General features: G+C 42.9%; 1 protein-coding gene across 3 annotated transcripts in view; it reads left to right on the top strand.

Moving 5' to 3' along the window:
• The window catches only part of RASSF8 (Ras association domain family member 8), an 89,125-nt gene extending 73,333 nt beyond the window's left edge, over positions 1-15,792 (top strand). For all 3 annotated transcript variants that reach the window (XM_065673904.1, XM_065673914.1, XM_065673923.1), the window contains 3 exons: positions 5,682-6,571; positions 9,348-9,492; positions 10,644-15,792. In XM_065673904.1, the coding sequence (XP_065529976.1) occupies positions 5,682-6,571; positions 9,348-9,492; positions 10,644-10,765 (1,157 nt within the window). In that variant the 3' untranslated portion in view covers positions 10,766-15,792. The remainder of the gene's footprint in view (positions 1-5,681; positions 6,572-9,347; positions 9,493-10,643) is intronic.
• The last annotated feature ends 3,780 nt before the right edge of the window (positions 15,793-19,572 follow it).

Here is a 19,572-nt window from a genome sequence, read left to right as displayed (position 1 = left end):
AACTGGATAATTTTTAAGGTCCCTTCCAACCTAAGCCATTCTATGACTCTGTGATTCTATTCTGAAGCCTTTATTACTTTTAATCTTTTTTGTGTATTTAATGAGTTCTCAGGTAGCTAGAATTATTTTTTTTTAATTGCTATGGATGTTAAGTATCACATAATGAATGAAATGTCAGCTTCATGTATCAAAGATACTGAGTTCGATTCATACCTGGCTTATTCAAATTGCCAGGAATTACTTTTCTGTTGGTGCTGTTAAAGATTCAGGAGTTCATGCTGTTGCTCCTTTGGTTAAGGCAGAGCATTTTCTCTCACGTTGTTCCACATGTTAAGAGTTCTTACAAGATTTTACCCATGTACAATTATTTCTTTATGTTGCCTCGTTAAGGCAGACAGCGTCCTTCAGCCTAGGGCTGGAGAGCTATCTCGAGGAAACCAAGTGGGTGAAAAAGCTGTGTCCAAACTGGGGAGGGAATGCATTTGTCAGTGGCCCCAGAGCTCTGCCTAGTCTGGGTTTGGCTTAAGCATGTATTGCTATGCCTGGCTTTACCTCTGTGGAAACCTGTGCACAGACAGGCAACTGTATGTATGTTCTTACTGTGCACTGTTGTGAGTTTGGGGTGCTAATTCAGATTCAGCTCCAAGAGCAGCACTAGTACATCTTCCCTTTTTAGCTTGTCCATCTTAAAACTTCTGTGTCACATGCAGACTTGATTTTATTTTTTTTTTGGGGGGGGGGGGGGGGTGCGTTATTTAAGATTGTCCAGAATGCCACCTTGCAGGACAGGTCTTTTGGCACAGCTGCTGTGCAGCAGCAGAGGTGGTGTCATCCCAGGGGAGAAATGGGAACTAAGAGTATGCTGCCAGGCAATTCCCCTGGCACCAAGTGCATCCTGGTGGTCCTGGGGAAGGAGGAGAAACTGGGCACAAGACTGCATGACCTGTAGAGACAAAGGCCTGCTCTTGCCCACCCTCACCCCTTCCCTAGGGAAGGAGAGGTGCCCCCATGTTTCTGGCCATCTTTCGTGTAAGTTACCTCAGCCCAGGGCAGTGACTCACCTGCTTGCACTGACGCACTGCTGCAGATCCTGGCTGTGCAGCATGAGAGACACTTAATGAAAAGATGGGTCTTGGTGCCTGAAATAAACTTTTGTAGCCTGACTGGAAAGATAAGGCACAGAGATGGTTTTAAATGGTGTATCGTGCTACCTGCATACAAAGCCAAAAATGTAGTCCCTGTCCCTGAAATGCTTTGAATGTAAAGGATGTTGCATTTTGGAGAGGGAGAAAAGGGATGAATCTTTCCTGTTCTGAAAACCAGTATCGATGAGCTCTCAGGTTACAGTCCTGCCAAAAGTGTTGCATGAGAAACACTGCTACTGCTTCTTTCCTTTGGAAATTCATTTTGACTTTTGGCAGCAGAGGTAGCCACTCATGTCTACTGTGTCAGCTGCAAATACTAGAGCACACAGAGAAGCTTAAAGTGAATAATAGTTATATGGATCCTACTGCCTTCATGAAGTGTAATTTAAAAGTCTACCTCTTGAGAGTCTTAAATAAAAAAGTTCAATTACCTTGTTCCTATATTTCATTAGTTTAATCACCATTCATTGTAATGGAATCTGTGTTTAAATTACCAAATTACATCAATCCCAGGCTAAGACTATAGTGGCTGGGCACATGACATGGGCACTCAGGCCCAGAGCTTGCTGTTTTGTCGTAGAGCAGAGCAGTGGCTGACGCAGGATGCTGGCTGTAGTTACCTCTTGAATGTCTCAGGGATTAAGTGGTAAGTGGTGGAATTAGAACCAGGTTCAAACCACTTACAACAGCTAGTTGCAGGCTATGAGAACATCAGTGTTCCTTTTTTGACCTCTTTCTCACTTTAAAAGATTGTTTTGGATGTCCCTCCATTAATAGAGCCTGTGATAAGTTTGTATGTTTAGGTAGCTGTAGGTGTGAATTTGACCTGTTAACCTTGGCACTGGCCCTTTGTGCAGTGTGCTTTATATCTATAAATATATACCTACTTCTGTTATAGCTTGTCATTTGCTGTCTTGCAAAACAGATACAAATAGATGCAAATTCTTGATGCTTGTTTCGAGATGGTAATATTGTATGGTCCATGGGGGGGGGATCATTATACGGTCAGTGGGTCAGCACAGAGTATTAATGAGAAGTGGCTGGCCTGTGAAGGGGATGTAGAGGCTTTGTGCTTTGTCCAACCCCTGAACTGCTGTTTTCTGAAGCTGGAACCAGGGAACGCAGCACTGCTGGTGCTTGTTTGGGGCCAGCTGCATTGTTTTCTCTACCATTCTCATAAGTACAAGGCTTTGATAGAAGTATTAAAAAAAGGAAAAAAAAAAAAAGTCTGGTATGTTCTAGTCTTGACATATTCTGAAAGAAAAGCTTGATTTAAGATGTTGTAAGGGATCCACTGACAAGGCACATGCCCATTGTGAACATCAGTACAATAACTAAAGCTGTGCTTTGGCAGCTCCTTGAACTGGCTGCTTTACTGCTCCTCAACTTTACTTGGAAGTACTTCATAAATCTGCATGAGATTCAATGTGTTCAGTAAGCAGCTGTGAAAAGCACACTGTGGTTTAATGAGTGCCGTGCCTTGCTGATAAGCGGCATATTACATGAATATAACAGTAACTAATTTTTAAAATGATACGGTTTGCATGAATGAAGTAGGACTGAGTTCTGCCAGGTGCTGTAGGAGCACAAACAATCTCCTGTTTTAGAAAGCTTATGGGCAACATACAAGACAAGAAGCAGCACGCAGGTGTTGATCTGTTCTTTGTCAACAACCAAAGCAAGCTGCTTTCTTCTTTCAGTGGTAGCACATCAAACCAGCTGTTTGTTACAAGGATGCCTGTGTTCTGAAATACTCCGTCATTAGTTTTGAATTAAGTCAGTCTCCTTTTCATTTGTGAATTAATCCCTTCTAATGCAAACAAACATCACAGTTGTGGTTGTCCAGGTAATGTTAATCTGCATCATACGTAGGCTGAACACACAAAACCTAAGTTACGATTTCAGACGAGGACAGCTTTGGTTTAGACCAACACTGAGCTCCAGGTGTGGTAATTGAACTGTGGAAGTATTACTTCTACAAAACACTTTCTTTTATGTGGCTCTTGAGTGCTGAGGTCATTGTTTAGGACAGCATGTTGATTTGGAACCCTAAGCTAAGATTGAAATAGTTCTTTGTAAGTGTTTTGCTTAATTCCTGAATTTACTTTTGGTTGAGATTGTTAGCTTTACTCCTTCTCCCCTCCTTTTTCTCTCTTTCTTTCTTTTTTTCCTTTTCCTTTTTCTTTGCCTCATGTTAAATGTCTTCTAAGTAGTGCATTTAATAGCAAAGTGAGAAGAAGGTGCACACTGATCACTCCCCTAGTGGTATGAACTCTTGTTTACAATTTCAAGACTTTGAACTTGGCTGTTTCTGACACAAGAAGAACATTAGTATCATTGCCATGATTACAAGCTGAAAGCCAAAAGCTTTTAAGATTAACAAAGTAGAGTGGTAAAGTGCAACCTTTGTCCTGGGTTCTGCGGTATGTTTTACTCCATCTTTCTTCTCTGAGATTTTATTGTTAGTATGCTATGGCAAGCAGGACTAGATTTATTTTTCCTATAACAACATTGATGCCTACTACAAACTATAAATCTTCATGGATCAATGAACAATATTGTGGGTTGGCAAAAATCTCTGACTTTGTATCTTGGCATAGTCAGTTTGGTTTTGAAGTACTTTATTGTAATAAACCTTAATCTGTTTCTGAGAGTGTTGGCCAAGCATGTTGGTATGCTGTTACTTTTTTTTTCTTCTCTTTTTTTCCTCTCGCTGCTTACCTCAAGTCATTTATTTATAGGGCACTGGGGTAGTCGATTGCTGTTCTCATGCTGCTTGCCTTGTTTTGCTGATTGCTGTCAGTCAGATCTTCTCTTCCAGCTCTCACCCCTAACTTGGAAGTGAACATGGACATTTTGGTCTCTTACTTGGCCAGCTACCTCCCTCCACTATGAGCCAAAGCAGCCTGTTCTCTAGGTGTTGCCTGAGCAGCTGATTTTTTTGTTGTTGTTCTTTCTGTTGGGAGCTAATTTCTAATTGTGAGAAAGTGAGATCAGAAGAACCATTTCCAATACAGTAGTTAATATCCCAGGGAACTCTTTATAAGGCTGGTTGACAATATCAGGTTTTAGGGGGCTGCCTTGTGCATTAATCACCATGGTGGAGCTTGTCTCCTACAAGTTTGAGGTGGGGAATCTATGCAAGTGCTGTGGTTGGAGGCCAGAGGCAGATCTCCAGCCTGAGATTAGGGTATTTTTGGTCTTTTGGGAGAAGTGTGGTGTTTGGGTCAGTGGTGTAAGGAAAGAAGATGCATCAAATGGTTTACCGCTGACATTTATTCTAACTCCTCCACACCGTAGTGGCATATATGACAGGTTTTGTTGGCATTTCTGTGCTGAAGTAAATCTTCATTTGAATTATGATCTATCATGGAAATGGATGTATGTAATGCATTAAAATAGCTAATGGTCTTTTTAAGATTAATGTCAGTTGTGGAGCTGTTCAGAAATTCATCAGGATCATATGCTTTAAAAGCAGTTGATCTTTCACACCTTTTTGTACACAGTGTTGGAGCTTTTAAGTGAAGTTACTTTCACGATAAGGGAAACTCATTTGCTTTTGGAGAATGCTTTATCTCAGAGTAGTAAGAGTCTTTAGAAAAAAATAAAAATAGTGGAAAACCTCAGATGCTGTATTTATGTAGCATTCAAAGCATCCCATAAAGGGTGTCGACTGCTGACTGAATTTTTAAATATGGTTGGTAGCAGCACAAATGAAGCTACAAACGTAAGTTGTACTTCCTCCTACCCCAAAAGCAAACCATACTGTGTTCATTGTACGGCTAGGTGTCAGAGAACATCACAACGGTCACTAAAGGACTCCAGCTTCCCCATGAAGGCAGGGCACCCCGAGGGGGACTCCTGAGCTGCTGTTGTGGGTGAAGGAGTCAGTGCAAGAGACCGGGTTGCTCAGTCCCAGTTCAGGCAGGTTCTGCCGCTCTCCGCAGTGCCGTGTGCTGCTCCGTGAAGGTGTGTCAGGTCAGCAGCGCTGCCGCGGCCTGTGAGCTGCCGTAATGCTGCTGGGGCCTGGGGCGGCTTCCCCAGTGTCGAAACTGACCGGGGCACGTAGCTGGTGAGCTGAGGCTCAGTCAGTCACAGTTGCCTCTCTGACTGCTGGTACTGTTTAAAAGCAGACATTGTCTCCAAATTCTGCTTTTGATACGTGGCTGTATGGGAGACGCAGAACTTTTCCTGTTATTTTCCTCCCCTAGGGATGTATACTCGTGTGTTTCTTTGCTGCCAGCAGCGCTTTAGTTTCAGTGAGCAGATGTGAAAGAAGCCCCGGAGCTGCGCAGCGTCAGCCGGTGCTCCTTGTTCAGCGGCTGCGCTGTGCGGGGCGGGTTTCCCGAGGAGAGCTGCAGCGAGCCCCTCCAGCCGCGATGGGTTTCCTCACGGCTGGAGCCAGGAGCGGGCGGGCTGCGGCGCGGGACGGCGGGCCGTGCCTCAGCGAGCCTTGAGGCAGCCGGCGGCGCCGCGCGCTGTGCGGCAGCGCCCCCTGGCGTGCTGGCGCGCTGACGGCCGCGTTTGCCCCCGCAGGCCGCACCGGGCGGTACACGCTCATCGAGAAATGGCGGGACACGGAGCGGCACCTGGCGCCGCACGAGAACCCCATCGTGTCGCTGAACAAGTGGGGGCAGTACGCGAGCGACGTGCAGCTCATCCTGCGCCGCACCGGGCCCTCGCTCAGCGAGCGGCCCACCTCGGACTGCGCGGCACGCATCCCCGAGAGGACTCTGTACCGGCAGAGCCTGCCGCCCCTCGCCAAGCTGAGGCCGCCCGGCGACAAAGCCATGAAGAGGAGGGAGCCGAAAAGGAAGTCTCTCACCTTCACCGGCGGCGCCAAAGGGCTGATGGACATCTTCGGGAAGAGCAAGGAATCCGAGTTCAAGCAAAAGGTGCTCAACAACTGTAAGACGACAGCAGACGAGTTGAAGAAACTGATCCACCTCCAGACAGAGAAGCTCCAGTGCATCGAGAAACAGCTGGAGTCCAACGAAGCCGAGATCCGCTACTGGGAGCAGAAGTATAACTCCAGCCTGGAAGAAGAAATTCTCAAACTAGAGCAGAAGATCAAAAGGAACGAGGTGGAGATTGAAGAGGAAGAGTTCTGGGAAAACGAGCTGCAGATCGAACAGGAGAACGAAAAACAGCTGAAGGAGCAGCTGCAGGAGATGAGGCAGAGGATCCTGGAGTGCGAGAGCAAGCTGAAGGACTACGTGTCTCAGATCCACAGCATGGAAAGTGGCCTTGAAGCAGAGAAGCTGCAGCGGGAAGTTCAAGAGTCCCAGGTGAACGAAGAAGAGGTGAAGGAGAAGATCGAGAAGGTGAAGGGTGAAATTGATATTCAGGGTCAGCAGAGTCTGCGGCTGGAAAATGGCATTAAAGCTGTAGAGCGGTCTTTGGGCCAAGCTACCAAACGGTTACAGGTAAGGCTGTCTTTTTTGTTGTCACCCATAGCGAGAGAAAAGCCAAAAGCATGGCTGTAACAAATTTCTCTTGCACAGATTTGGAGAAAGCATGACAAAGTTTCCACAGGGGATTGGGATAAAAGAGAGAAAGTGTTGGCCTCATTTTCAAATTGCATTTCAGATTTTTTTGTTGTTGTTGTTTTAAGAGCAGACAGTTTCGATTCCACCTGTGTGTATTTTGCTCATTCAAACCACCTGAAAAAATAGCAGTAGTTAGTTCTTTGTCTCAAGATAAACCAGCAGATGTTTGGTGGATGTGTTCCTGACCATTCAGGGTGGCCTGCAGGGTTAGTACTGAGTGCCACAACACCTTCCATTTATTTATATGCTGGCTCAGTTTCTTTCCCACCAGTCATGGCTTTGGTTTGCTACCATTCCCTGACTGCCTGGTGACCTCTGAGAAATCACTCGACGCCTGTCTTCACCGTGCAGTGGTCTGTGATTGAGAAACACCAGAGCCAAAGTAGCTGAGGGAAATAGGGCTGCACCCACGGCAGTGCATCTGACTGCCTCACCCTGCTCCAGCCAGGTGCTCTGCACCTCAGACAAATAATGCCTCCTGCATGAACACTGAAGGTTTGCAGGGGATTGTTGTACTGCTGGGTGTTAAACAGGAACACAGTGCTCTCAGCCTAATGCCTTTACAAGTATTTGTCTCCAAACCCCTGTATTTGGGGATAGACATTTTGAGGATTTAGGTCCTTAGGCAGCTTCAGTGCTTCATATTGTTGAATTTCAGGGAAATTTACACCATCACAGCCTTCCCTGAGGCTAAACTTGTGATTCTTGCTAGATTTGTCTGCCACCAAAATAGATGCATTAAAAAGAACAGTCCAAAAGCAGCACCTGGATAGACAGATGTAGAGCTAAAAGTGTTAGCTTACAGGGCTTTTGTGTTAAAGAATAGCATCTTCTCTTTCCTGGGTGACTTGCTGGTGTTCAGAGTTTTATTTTCTCTACACCTCAGGCATTTGTGGCTCATGTGTGTCAAAAGAGAATCCAGTCTGTGCTTCCTTGCTAAAGTTAATGGTGTCACCTGGAACTTGTGTTAGAGCACAAAAGAATAAATGCAAATGAAAGTCTAGCTGCTAGATGGATGAGGTGAAGGAAAGATTATGGCTGCTGGGATTTTAATGTGCCACATAAGATAGGACTGAGGCACCACATATCAGTTTGAGTTGCGATTGTTGCTGTATTCCTGGCACTCACAGTTACGATGTTCCACAGTGCTGCAGTTGCAATAAGGCGATTCTGCCGATAAAATGTTAAGGGATTTTGTATCCTTACTCCTGAACACCTGAAAACATGTCAGTATAAGCTGGTTTTACTAAATAAGGAGGAGAAAAAATCCAAAGCAAAATGGATGAAAACTGTATGTAGTTTTGGCCGTATTTATCTGTCTCAAGTTTCCAGGCACACTGTGCTTAAGGATTTGCACTAGCAGAAAGCACAAAGTCCTCTTTATGTATCTTACCCTATCCTCAGTAACACACAGTGAGGCTGTGATAGAGTTCAAAATCTTTATGGCTTTGGTTTTTTTCATAGGCTAGGGTTTTCCTTTCTTGGGAAAGTTCCTGTTAAATTCAGTAGATTTTAAGCACTAAAACCAGAAAGGCAGCGTTATTAGTAGCTTGGGAGAAATCGCTAGTAATGTGTGCTACCTCTTCTCTTTCATTCCTTTTCTCTAGCCACCTCAGTAACATTACTTTCCAGCAGTATGAGGCTGTGTTCAGTTAAGGATCAGAAGCAGCACTTTGCTCTCCCTGCTTTTAGACAAAGACTTAAAGAAAAAGGGGGAAAAAAAAAAACAACAACAAAACAGGGCAAAACCAAGCAAATAAAAAAATCCCCCCCTTCTTCAGGTAAAAGATTTCACTAAAGTTTCACAATTAGTTACTAAATTGGAGCTTAAACCTGTAAGATTTGGAGCAATAATTAACATTTTTTTAACTTATTTCCTGTGGAGGTTGAGTAATGTGAAAAACAAGTTATATATGATGTTAGTTCTGCTAACCTGGGTACTTCAGTGATTCCGACCTAAAGAACAATAGACTAATTATCTTTAGTGGCAACTTTGTAACAATCTCATAAAGCATGGAGCTGTAGTAAGTACAGACAGTTACGAATTTCCTGTGTCCAAGTGCCCAGCTGTAAAGTCTCATGGGCCTAAAACAAATTGCAGAATTTTTCTGTGGGATTATCTTGAAATTTGGAGGGGGCCTGGCTTCCATTTCTCAGTCCAGTTTCTGCAAAAGCTTGTAGCCAGTGAATGGGAACACAAGTGCATGAAAGGAAGCTGAGGCCAACTGCATGATGTGCGTTGACTGAACAGGTCAAACACATCAGTGGCAAAGCAATTGCCATTTAAAAGGTCCTAATTCAGATCAGTGGTGTTGGTTTTCTTACTGTTGAATTCAGCCTCAACTGTAACTTACTACAAGCTTAAATTGGATGAGGGCTGTGCTATCGGGGACTGTTCCTAGATCAGATCTACAAAGCTACTCTCCCGCAGTCATAGTGTGAGTTTGTTTATAATTCTGTTTACACAAGATAATTAGGGGAAAAAATTATGGGGGTAAAATACCTTTCAATTCTTTCATTTGCACCTATATTTAAAAATCAGAGACTTTCTCATCAAAAGGAGAAGCGTTAGTTGCCCAATTGCAAACAGTCTTAAAAAGCTGTTTTAATGCTCTATCCACTGCTGCTAAACAGATGTTTTCTTTCCTGGCAGGACAGGGAGCAAGAACTGGAGCAACTGACAAAGGAGCTGCGACAGGTTAACCTGCAACAGTTCATCCAGCAAACAGGAACAAAGGTCACGGTGCTGCCAGCAGACCCTGTTGAGGTGGAAGCCCCACACGTGGAGCTTGAGAGAGGTGCAGCGTTCAGAATGTTTTTGATTGGCGGGGAAGGGGATGGCAATCCGTTTACCTGCTGCCTTAATGCTAGCACTCATACATGAAGTGACTGCTTTGTTAACAAGGAAGCTACTAAATAATAAGAAAAGCACAGTGTCAAATATTTCTTTTCATTCCAAGGGTTTAGCAAGCTATAAATACAGCACAGTATGTAGATAACTTCTGTCCTGCTGTGCATCGGCATGCGTTTGACCCATCAGTTACCCATTAGGCCAGTAGCTTTCAAGTGTGGCTGCTATGGCTGCAGACACATAAGCTGGCATGGAGAATGACTGCATGCCTGACATTGCTGTTCATCTGGGATCATCTTCTTCTAGTGGGATGTGTAGAAAAAGGAATGTATCTGGATCTCAAGAAATCCCAGGCAGCAGTCACACGGGAATAGGAGCTAATCCAGCTGGGCTGCCCGCCATCCAGAAGTCCTGCGCATATGACTGTTACAGCATGTGCAAACTAACTTTGCCTCTAGTGAGATCAGTGCGTTTTGCACATGCCCACATCTGAATTCAGGATTTCCCAGCCAGGAGCATGGGAGCACTTTGAATGCATGTCAGAACTGTGGCACAAGCAGAAACTCCCTTGGTGCATGGCTCCTCCTCTGCTGTCTTGTGCTTATCCAGTGCCTGCTTGCAAGGGGCCTGTTTCTCTCAGCATTTTTCCTTACCTGGTTCTGTCCTTTCTTTTAGAAAACTTTCTAACTGAAAGGCATTGGGAGAGTAGGGAGGTGGGGAGAGGAAGCAGCCAGGCCTTTGAAAGTCAGTGCTTGCATGAACTTTCTCTTTTAAGTGGGCAGGAAGCTCAAGCTGTGAGTGACATATAGGCTCAAGCACTTTCTGCATGTTACTGTGTAGATGTATTGCATGTATCAGTGTGCATGTTTCTCCTGGGAGGGCAGTTACATTGTGCAGGGGTATCCTGCTGTTTTGAAGTGAGTAGGAAGTGTGCATCTTGGATCTCATCACTTCCCAGTCAGGCGTTTCACTTTGTTGTTGTATATGGTATGTAATTTTTCTGTGCCGGACTAAGCACACACTACACCAGGCAGAAAGAAGTGTTCTAGAGACACCACCTTGATGAGGACTTTTCTAACTGTCTTTTTTCTTACACAGAGCCAACATTTCAGTCGGGGTCACTGAAGCGCCCTGGCTCATCGAGGCAACTCCCCAGTAACCTTCGGATTCTACAGAATCCCCTGTCATCTGGTTTTAACCCGGAGGGCATTTACGTATGACAGTATATACCTCTTCTGGAGAGGACCTAGCAAGGTACCCTGGACAAGATACGCTTTTGTTTTGTTCTGCCAATGATGAATGGAAGAAGATGATTTTTTTTTTGTTTCTTTGCTAAGCCACCGTATTATTTTCTCTTCTTCCTCCAACACACCACTTGGAGCCATACCCTGTGCACTGATGCTAAAGAGACAGAGCAACTGTCTCGACTCATACTTGGCAAGGATGACCTTGCTGTCAACACAGCTAGAGTGCAAAAACCTTCATTTGTTTTTGCCACTTCAGAAGTGTTTGGGAAAGTATTGTTCCTTGTATAGGCATAAATAAAAGACTGAGGGTGAAGGAAAACACGTATGCAACTTACCTGAGGTTTAATTTATTCCCTTTAATCAATGGACGTGTGAATGTTGACCTTTTATATTTTTATTTTTAACTTGTGAATAATCATGTATGGCTGTATGTTCAGTCTGACAAGGTGACTTTAGTCTGCGAGTACAAACATCCACTGTTTGATCAAGTACAATGGTTTGCAATGCAGAGTTCTGTGGAGTGCTGAACCATTAAAATGGTTTCTCACCACTGACTCTGTTAATTTCTGTTGTGGGTCATATTATGTCATGTTCCATCCATAGCTACCTTCTAAGGCTTGAAAAGTGAGCTTGTGGGATTTACTTGCCGTTGAATCTGCCTTGAATGAAGCACCTAGTGTTCAAAAGATTTATGGAATTTAAACCTTGGCTTGGTAAAAGTATTTCCAGTATATGATTGAGGATGCACTAGTTAGATGATATTTTATTATATAGAATGTATATTTGAAATATTTTGCCACATTGTATATGCCTTTTGAGAAAAGAACAATGTAAGAAGCTGTCTTCATATATCTTACCAAAAGAGAGTAGGAGGCTTTCACCGTGTGTGATTTTGTATTTTATTTTTTCCACTAGCCATTACAGTGTTCTTGTTTTGCGGTAAATCTTGCTATTGGGGGAGAAAAAAAAGACCAACAAAAAACACCCACAAAACAAATGAGTATCCTCTTCCAGCCTTACAGAATTCATTCATGTTTTGTGGAGGTAAGAAACCTGGCAGAGTCCCCTGACCTGAGTTGGGGCCAGGATTTCATTCCAGGTCCCCAGTCTTAAATGGCTGACGTTTAGTCCCTTCGGAAAATGTATTGCTGCTCAGTCGCCTACAGTATATAAAGCTTACAAACAGGAAATGCACAGGTTTGGTAGTAATTTTTTACAAAGCACATGAAAAGAGAATATTATCGTATCTTGATGTCACATAAATACAATCAGAGCTGAGCAAGGATTAGACAGAATGGCTTTCATGCAGAAAGTAAGACACTACCAAGTAGCATTTTGGCTACAGGCCTTGAAATTAGATTGCTGGAGTGGACCTCAAGCTTGTCGAGAAAGTTACTGGCATCAGTGGGACACACCGTATATGTTAGGAGGCTGGCCTCATGGATCAGTTAGAGAAGGGATGGGCTTTACCCAGCTGCATTCAGATTTCCTGCTCTAAGAGCAACTCATATCTTCATCCCCACCTTGAGGTGAGAGGGGTCACCATGTTTTCGCCACTGTGTAGAATACCTGCACTTCAGTTAGTGCCAGAACGACAGAACTCGTGATGCCCTTGAGAGGGTCAGGCTTTTGCCACTGGTAGGAAACGTCAGCCTTTTTGCCATAGAAAATACTTAAGAATTCTTAACTCCTGGCATCCTCTTGTGTTGGTTTACTGATATGCAGATAAACGTTACATGAAGTTTCCTTTTTTTAAAAAAGGAGCTTCCTGACAAGTGTAAGTTTTATTAAGATATACTAGAAGATGAAGGACTCGAGTGTTTAATGCAATTTTTTTCCTTTTCCACTTATTAATGGCATCATATATTCTAAAAATGCTGCTGTATTTAGACTAACAGCACCAGATAAGGCTGTGAATATATAAAGGACCTTTCCAAATGAACTCTGAATTTTTACTGTTTAACTTATCAGGTCTTTTTTTTTTTTATTATTTTTATTTTCCTTTGTGAGTGAACTGGAAAACGAGATGTTCCTACCTGAGGAATCTTGGCAGTGCTCACAGATTTTACTGTTCATTTATCACAACTCTGTGCTCATGTTCACTGTGCCCATAACTTTGTATTAAAAAAAAGAATGTGTGTATATATATATATTAAAAAAGAAAGTAAAATATACATAGTTTCGGGACAATATCTGTCCAAGGTACTTGAGCATATATGCCTTACATTGTGAGTTCAATTTACAGAAATGAAATGGCCCTCTCCGGTTGGTGTCTTGCATCGTCAGCACCTCTTGATGTTAGAGAACTGAGGCACTCAGCACCTTGCAAAGTCTGGCCCAAATTATGCTGCATGGGGGTGGGGGAAAACACAAGGAAAAGCCTGTTGCAACTTCAGTCCGGTGCTGAGGTGAAGTATTTTTAAGGCAGATCAACATACTTTTACCCAGCTGATGTTTTTGTCATACTCTGTGGCTGGTCCATCTCCCACAGATGTCAGTCTGATCTGAATTGGACTCTTGCATCATGAAAACTGCTCTCTTTCTCTGTCATGTTATTCTATAAGAGGGAGGGAGGAGGAAAAGGTTTAAAAGGAAGGGTAAGAGCAGCTTTGGAGGGCTTGAGTTATGGCTTTGTAATAGAATCAAGGGAGGAATTTGCCATTTAAGTTAAAAAATAGCACCTGCTGACTGCAGCAGCTGTTTGATGGGAGAGGCCAGCCTGGAGCTGGCTCAGAAGTAGCCACCACATCATCTCTGAGTGGGCCTTCCTTGTCAGGGCTTTAGCATATGTCAAGGTGACCTGGAAAATATTTACAGCTTCAGCCACTGTTATGTCAAAGGAGAGGCTTTGGTACCCAGACCTGTCATTTGTGAGACACTGACAAATTCCCTTGCCCCTCACCATGCTCCTCTTGTTAAATTTCACCCAGGCTGAAGTTCTGTAGCATTTTCACCTTCTGTGTAAATAAACCAAAAAGAAATGGCATGCCCTTGCATTAATGTGAACTGAACAATGTATTACAGTTATAAAAATTCCTCACATTATGGCATTAAGAGTTTTGCTTCTGATCAACTGCAGAACCTCACTCTTTCTTTACAAACGTAGAAAAACACGTTTCAGAAGTGTTTCAAATCTGCTTATGGGGCATTAGCAGCAAGGAAGCTATACACACTAATTTTAACAAGTGCCATGCGGTTTACTGGGCAGCATGATAAAAACGGGGTGTTTTGCTTGCGTTAAATAGTTGACTACACAAGCACTATTTCCCAGTGCACAGGGAGTTTATATGGAGAACTCCTGTAACTTATTACTAATGGAAATTAACTGTGTTACCTCTCTCATCCATGAGGATACAGTTTATTCTTGCTGGTGATGCTATGTTGTTAGGGAAAAGGGGGGCTGAGGGTGGTGACAGTTTGAAAAGCCAGTAGGTTAAGGCGAACATAAATGTTCCGAATGCCTGTGCAAGGGAGAAACCCGAGTCCCACTCTGAAAAATCAGCTAGGAACTTGCTTCCCATTACCTTTGGGTGGAACTTGGGTTCCCAAGTGCCTGAATTGCTTCTGGAAATGGTCTGTTAGCTTTGAGGTTACTTGCTTTTCTGAACCCTGGCAAGTTGGAAGGAAGCTCTTGAAGAAGAGAACTACCACTAGCATTAGCAATATGTAAAAATGCTTTTGTTGTGAGGTAAGACAGGAAAGATCCTTTAGTGAAATAAAAATCTCCTCTTGGGGCAATAATCGCCTTGTTTTTAGCATGAAGAGTATTGCATTATTTTAGTGAACTGGGATCCTATGAGTAAAAAACCTGATCTTGTAAATTTTAGTGAGTTATCTTGAAGCATATAAATTCCTGATGTGCATTAACTTGAGCGAATTGGGCCTTAATGATCCATGTAAATAACAAACTGTATTCAGATATTTTTTTCCAGAAAATAGTCTCTAATGGTCTGTACTGTATTAAAATAAGTATCAAAAGTGTTACTTTTATATTCCCCCCCCCCCTTTTTTTTTTTTTTTTTTTTTAGAACATTGAAACATGCATGTTTATTCTATTTGCTACAGTATTTTAATGTTTTGGATGAAGGCCATCAGTTGTATGGAGATGACAAAACAATCATTCTGTCTATTTATTCAGTATTGCTGCTTTAAGTTTTCAAAATAAAGCTTTCAGTGCCAATATAGTGACTGATTGAAAGCTGTTCTAGCTCTCTTCAGGTGTTTTTTTCTATGTTTATAGAAAACTAAGTGACACTTGGTATATAAACTGTTATACCAGCAAAGAATTATTGCAATAATACTGTGGGGAGGGGCTGGTGTTAAACGTGTGTAGTATGTACATAAATGTATGCATGCAGTGAATGCATTTAGGTCTCAAGTAAATGGAGTGCTGAAGAATGTTTGAATCCTTTGTGGTCTTGAAAGCAGCTTACCCGTGCAATCAAATGTTGGTTAGTGCTTCATGTCAGTGTGCAGTGCTTATGAGGTGGTCACAGGTGGTGACAGAGAATCAACTTGGAGCCGTTTGAACCAAATGGGATTTAAGCACATTCTTGAGTATTCCATAGATGCGATTCTGAACTGGGCCTAAAAGCATATTCTGATACAAAAATCTTTCAGTTGCAGCCAGGGTGACTCGTTTCAAGTGTAGCTGGTACCTCTGGAAATTTATGTGGTTCCAAGGTGGATCCAGTATGCCTGCTCTATTGTAAAGGGTATCAAAATGCAGAGAACGTTCACCCTCATGGTCACCTGGTGAAACTACTGGTTCTGACTGGAAGATTTGAGTTGCTGTTCCTTAACCTAGAGAAGCAATGCAAACTAACTGTGAAAACACAAGTGAGCGTTTTATTACTGCTCTGCTTCAATGCAAGATGAAAATCTGTACTATATGTAACTATATTTTTGTCATTTAAAAAACTTCTATTTTTTATTATCCTCATGAATGGTTAACAAAATATATTGGGATATGCTCCCACACAATAAATTCCCCTATGAAACTTTGGGTCTTTACAATTCATGGTTTACTGGAATTGCACTGTTCATCTCGCGCGCATCTCTTGACAGCTACTGGAACTCTGCCTGTCAAAGAACACTTGGCCTGAAAGCAGGCCAAGGTGAAGTTTGGTGTGCCTGGAGCTCAAACTCTTTCAGAAGTGGCCATGTGCCAAGCATTAGGGCACAATGAACCCCCCTAAATGGCAGTTTATGTAGTGTGAGAGACGCAACTGGTTGGTATAGGGCATTTTGGCAGACAGGAGAGGTCCTCTACCATAAACTGTGCACATGCTGTATTATTAAGTATATATAGCCCAGTAGCTATGAAAGAATGGAATTCCAAGCTTGTTTTCAACTAAGGAACTGTTACTAAGATTAGTATTAATCCTGAAAAGATAGAATTGATTAGTGACCCAGAGGCGGTGTAACTTAAAGCAAAGAGGCAGGGGTACGTTTGGAGATGATCAGGGGTTGGAACTGAACGTACAGGATCATCACACAACAGATACAAGGTGCGCCGATGTTTCAGGGAGCAGGACAACATTAAGCTTTGAACAGGAACTGAAGACCTGTTTCAGGTACTGTGCTGAAGACTGGAGCGCCTGTGAAAATCATTTGAGTTAATCAATACAGGGAACTTGCTGCAGCTGAGAACTTGTAATTTTAAGCCATCCAAATGCAGTCCTTAGTCTAATATCCCAACAGATGGATTTTCCGAAGCCAACTGGAGCCTAATCTCCTTAGATCTGAGAGGAAAAGAGCTCACAGTAGTAGCACTGTTGACTGGCAATGCGATCAAGAGTGTCGTGAGCTTTGCTAAAGCCCTAGCACGTGACATTCATATTGGTGGTACCACGTAAGTTGCAGAGGACCTCTGCTTTGGAAAGGTGCCCCTTCCTGCTTCCGTGCTAGGGTTTGTGGTAACTATAGTTTCCCAGCATGCTCAGTACAGCTCACAGTTCTGATCTTTGCCTTTAAAGAACAGAGTGGTACATTTGTGCATGACAGCTGCAGCACTAATTAGTTCAGTGTAACTGGACCACTAATGAGTTGCAAAACCAGACCAATCAATGGTCCATTTCATTTAGAAAGCTGTACTGAGTTGTTCTGCCTGTCACATCTCTGTCAGCTAGGTGGTATTTCTTTATAATTCAATTTTTTAATGATTGTTTCAACTACATTGCCTAGTGTCTGAAGTAGGGCCCTGTGAGCAACAGTTCCTATTACTTGAAGATTATATATTTGCTACCTTTGGCATTGCAGTTAGTGTTAATGAGTATTTTCTAGGTCAGCCACTGCTTCATCATTGGGTTTCTCCAGAAATACTGGATGGAGACAATCTCAACTGGTCTTGTTCCATTTTTTCCAGATGAGTATGCAGTGTACTTTTCCCATCCTTTGCAGCAACTTCCCTGTTCTGTGTGCTGTCAGGTCAGCAAACTGCAGGGTTGATACGTTAAACATGAGCTACTGTCCAGTGGGTGACTTGAAAAGAGCCTCTGCAGCAAGTGCTAGTTCAACAAAGAACTAGATGCAAGCAGAGATGATAATTAGGCAACTTCACCACTTGTCTGATCAACTCAGATTGCCAGTGTCCCCATGCCACTTCCAGTGGGTCTGTCTGGTGCCTCTCCAGGGAAGAAGCCTCCTTACTGTCTTAGAGACAGTCCTGGTGTTTCCCTCCTGTGAATGTGTATTTGCTGTGCACCAACTACTGGCTAGGACAGATGTCCATCCCTCATGCAAACTAAAGTTTGATTTCTAGAGGCTTTTCTAATCTGAATCCCTGGCTGTGGAAAAGCTGCAGGTATTTCTGCAGTCCCTGGCAGAGTGTGATAGTGTCATCACTGCATTATCATGCTTTTTTGTTCAGTCATCCGGAAGCTGAGAGAGGTGACATACAGCTACAGCAGAATGGGTTTTCAGCTGCGGGAGCTGGCCATTGGGTTTTAATCTCCAGTACTTGCTTTGGTCCACATGGGTTAAGAGACTTTGATTTCAGTTTCCAGTCCTCTTGAGTCACAGGTGTATTGAGGAGAAGTGGAGTTATGAAAACAACGTGAAGTCCAATCAGCAGGACATATTCCTGTATGGTAACATATTTGGCCTGCAACATTTATAAGCTCTATCCCACAACCCTATCTCATAATGTAATTACTTTATTAATTACCTACGTATTGGCTTGTTCCCAAAGAGCATGCTTTCATAGATACTGTTCCTGCAAAACACAGAATGCTGCTATTGTTCAAGCTATAGTTTTTCCTTTCTGTACATCTTTTTTGCATTTGCTATTCTGTGCTTACGCTTTGTCTTGCTGTTCTGCAGGAGGAGGAAGGCAATAGGTAATTGGAACACTTAGTAAGAAAATGCAATATAAAAGATCTAATGTTCAATCCTGGGTCAAGGTGGAAGGAAGAAAAGTTTGCTATGATTTCTTTTTAATGAGCGAAAGTTTGAAGAAAAATGTTCAGAAGAGCTCCAGCTGGGCTTATGAGAAGTCCACTTAAAAAAAATCACCTTATCCAGTGCCATACAAATGAGTGCAGATAATTACCTGCTTGGGTATTTTAAAAGGGAGGGCTTCTTGTTAAAACAGTAAGAAAAAAAATTAAAATGGACATACACCAAGGAAAATAACTTTAACCTAATTCGTATTTGCCATTTGCCCTGGAGTCCCTTTCACTACCCATGTGATGGAAAGTGAAAGGAATCATGGAGCTATAGAGCCAGTGACATGGTATCCCATCCATAGCTGTTGCTAACTTAAAATTCAGGCCAGTCTTTAAGTGGAGAATAATGGGAATTTCTTTGTTCTTGTCAGAAATTACTGCCTGTCACAACCTGCAATAGCATATCCCTTTTATCAGGTGTACCAAACTGCTTTCATTAAGTGTTATGTGCCTAGAAAAGATGGTTTGATTTCAGCAGTTACAACCAACCTGAGGTGAACTTTGATCAGTGAGGTAGAACTGGTCCTTCTGGAAAGCTGAAGAGAAACCCGGTAACAGCAGCTGACCTTTAAGTACGCTTTGTTGCTACAAAGTTGTCTTAACTGTTCTCTTGACCTAGCAAATCTGCATCATGGTTACTAAGACTATGACCTTGTTTCTCCATTCTCGTGTAGTTTGTCTCATGTGCAAAACAAGCGTGGACCAGCCAGTGACACGGTAAAATGAGAATGGTACCAATGTCCATTAGCTGTGCGGCTGGTGTGAAAGGTTATTGCTACATGCAGGGCACCAGATAATTTTATACCCTTAGCTCTGTCACAACGCTGCAATTACAACGAGGTCTACACGAGAGGGCAGCAATACACGCCGCCATGCCTGGAGCTGCGGAGGCATGCAGCTAGTTGAAAAGCAGCTTTTCTAGGCGTGTATAGCACATAGTAAAAAATCATATAAAATACTCAACTTGCCATATTTAAATATGCTCTTTTAGAAAGGACGCAATAATACTAATAAAGAACCACATCCCAGTCACAGCGTGTGTGTAGCTGATGCACAAATTATGCGATTCCTGCAGTTTTGATGAGGACTCAGGCCCAGTAGCTTTCTGAAACCTGTACAGATTGTGGGCTGAAACATTGCACTTTAGAGATTATCCTGTGCCTGGTGTATCAGCCTGTGACTGGGAAGCTCTTGCTTCATTTCCCAGCTCTGCCACAGATTTCCTGTGTGTGACCTTGGGCAAGCTATTATAATCCCCCTGGATTGGAGTCCCCCAGATGTAAGCTTGAGATAATACTGCTTCATCCCTTTGACTTTGTCTATATATACGGC

The sequence above is a fragment of the Lathamus discolor genome, chromosome 1 (assembly GCF_037157495.1).
Source record: "Lathamus discolor isolate bLatDis1 chromosome 1, bLatDis1.hap1, whole genome shotgun sequence".
NCBI lineage: Eukaryota > Metazoa > Chordata > Aves > Psittaciformes > Psittacidae > Lathamus > Lathamus discolor.
Note: the sequence above shows the minus strand (reverse complement) of the source record. Positions and strands in the feature narration are given on the sequence as shown.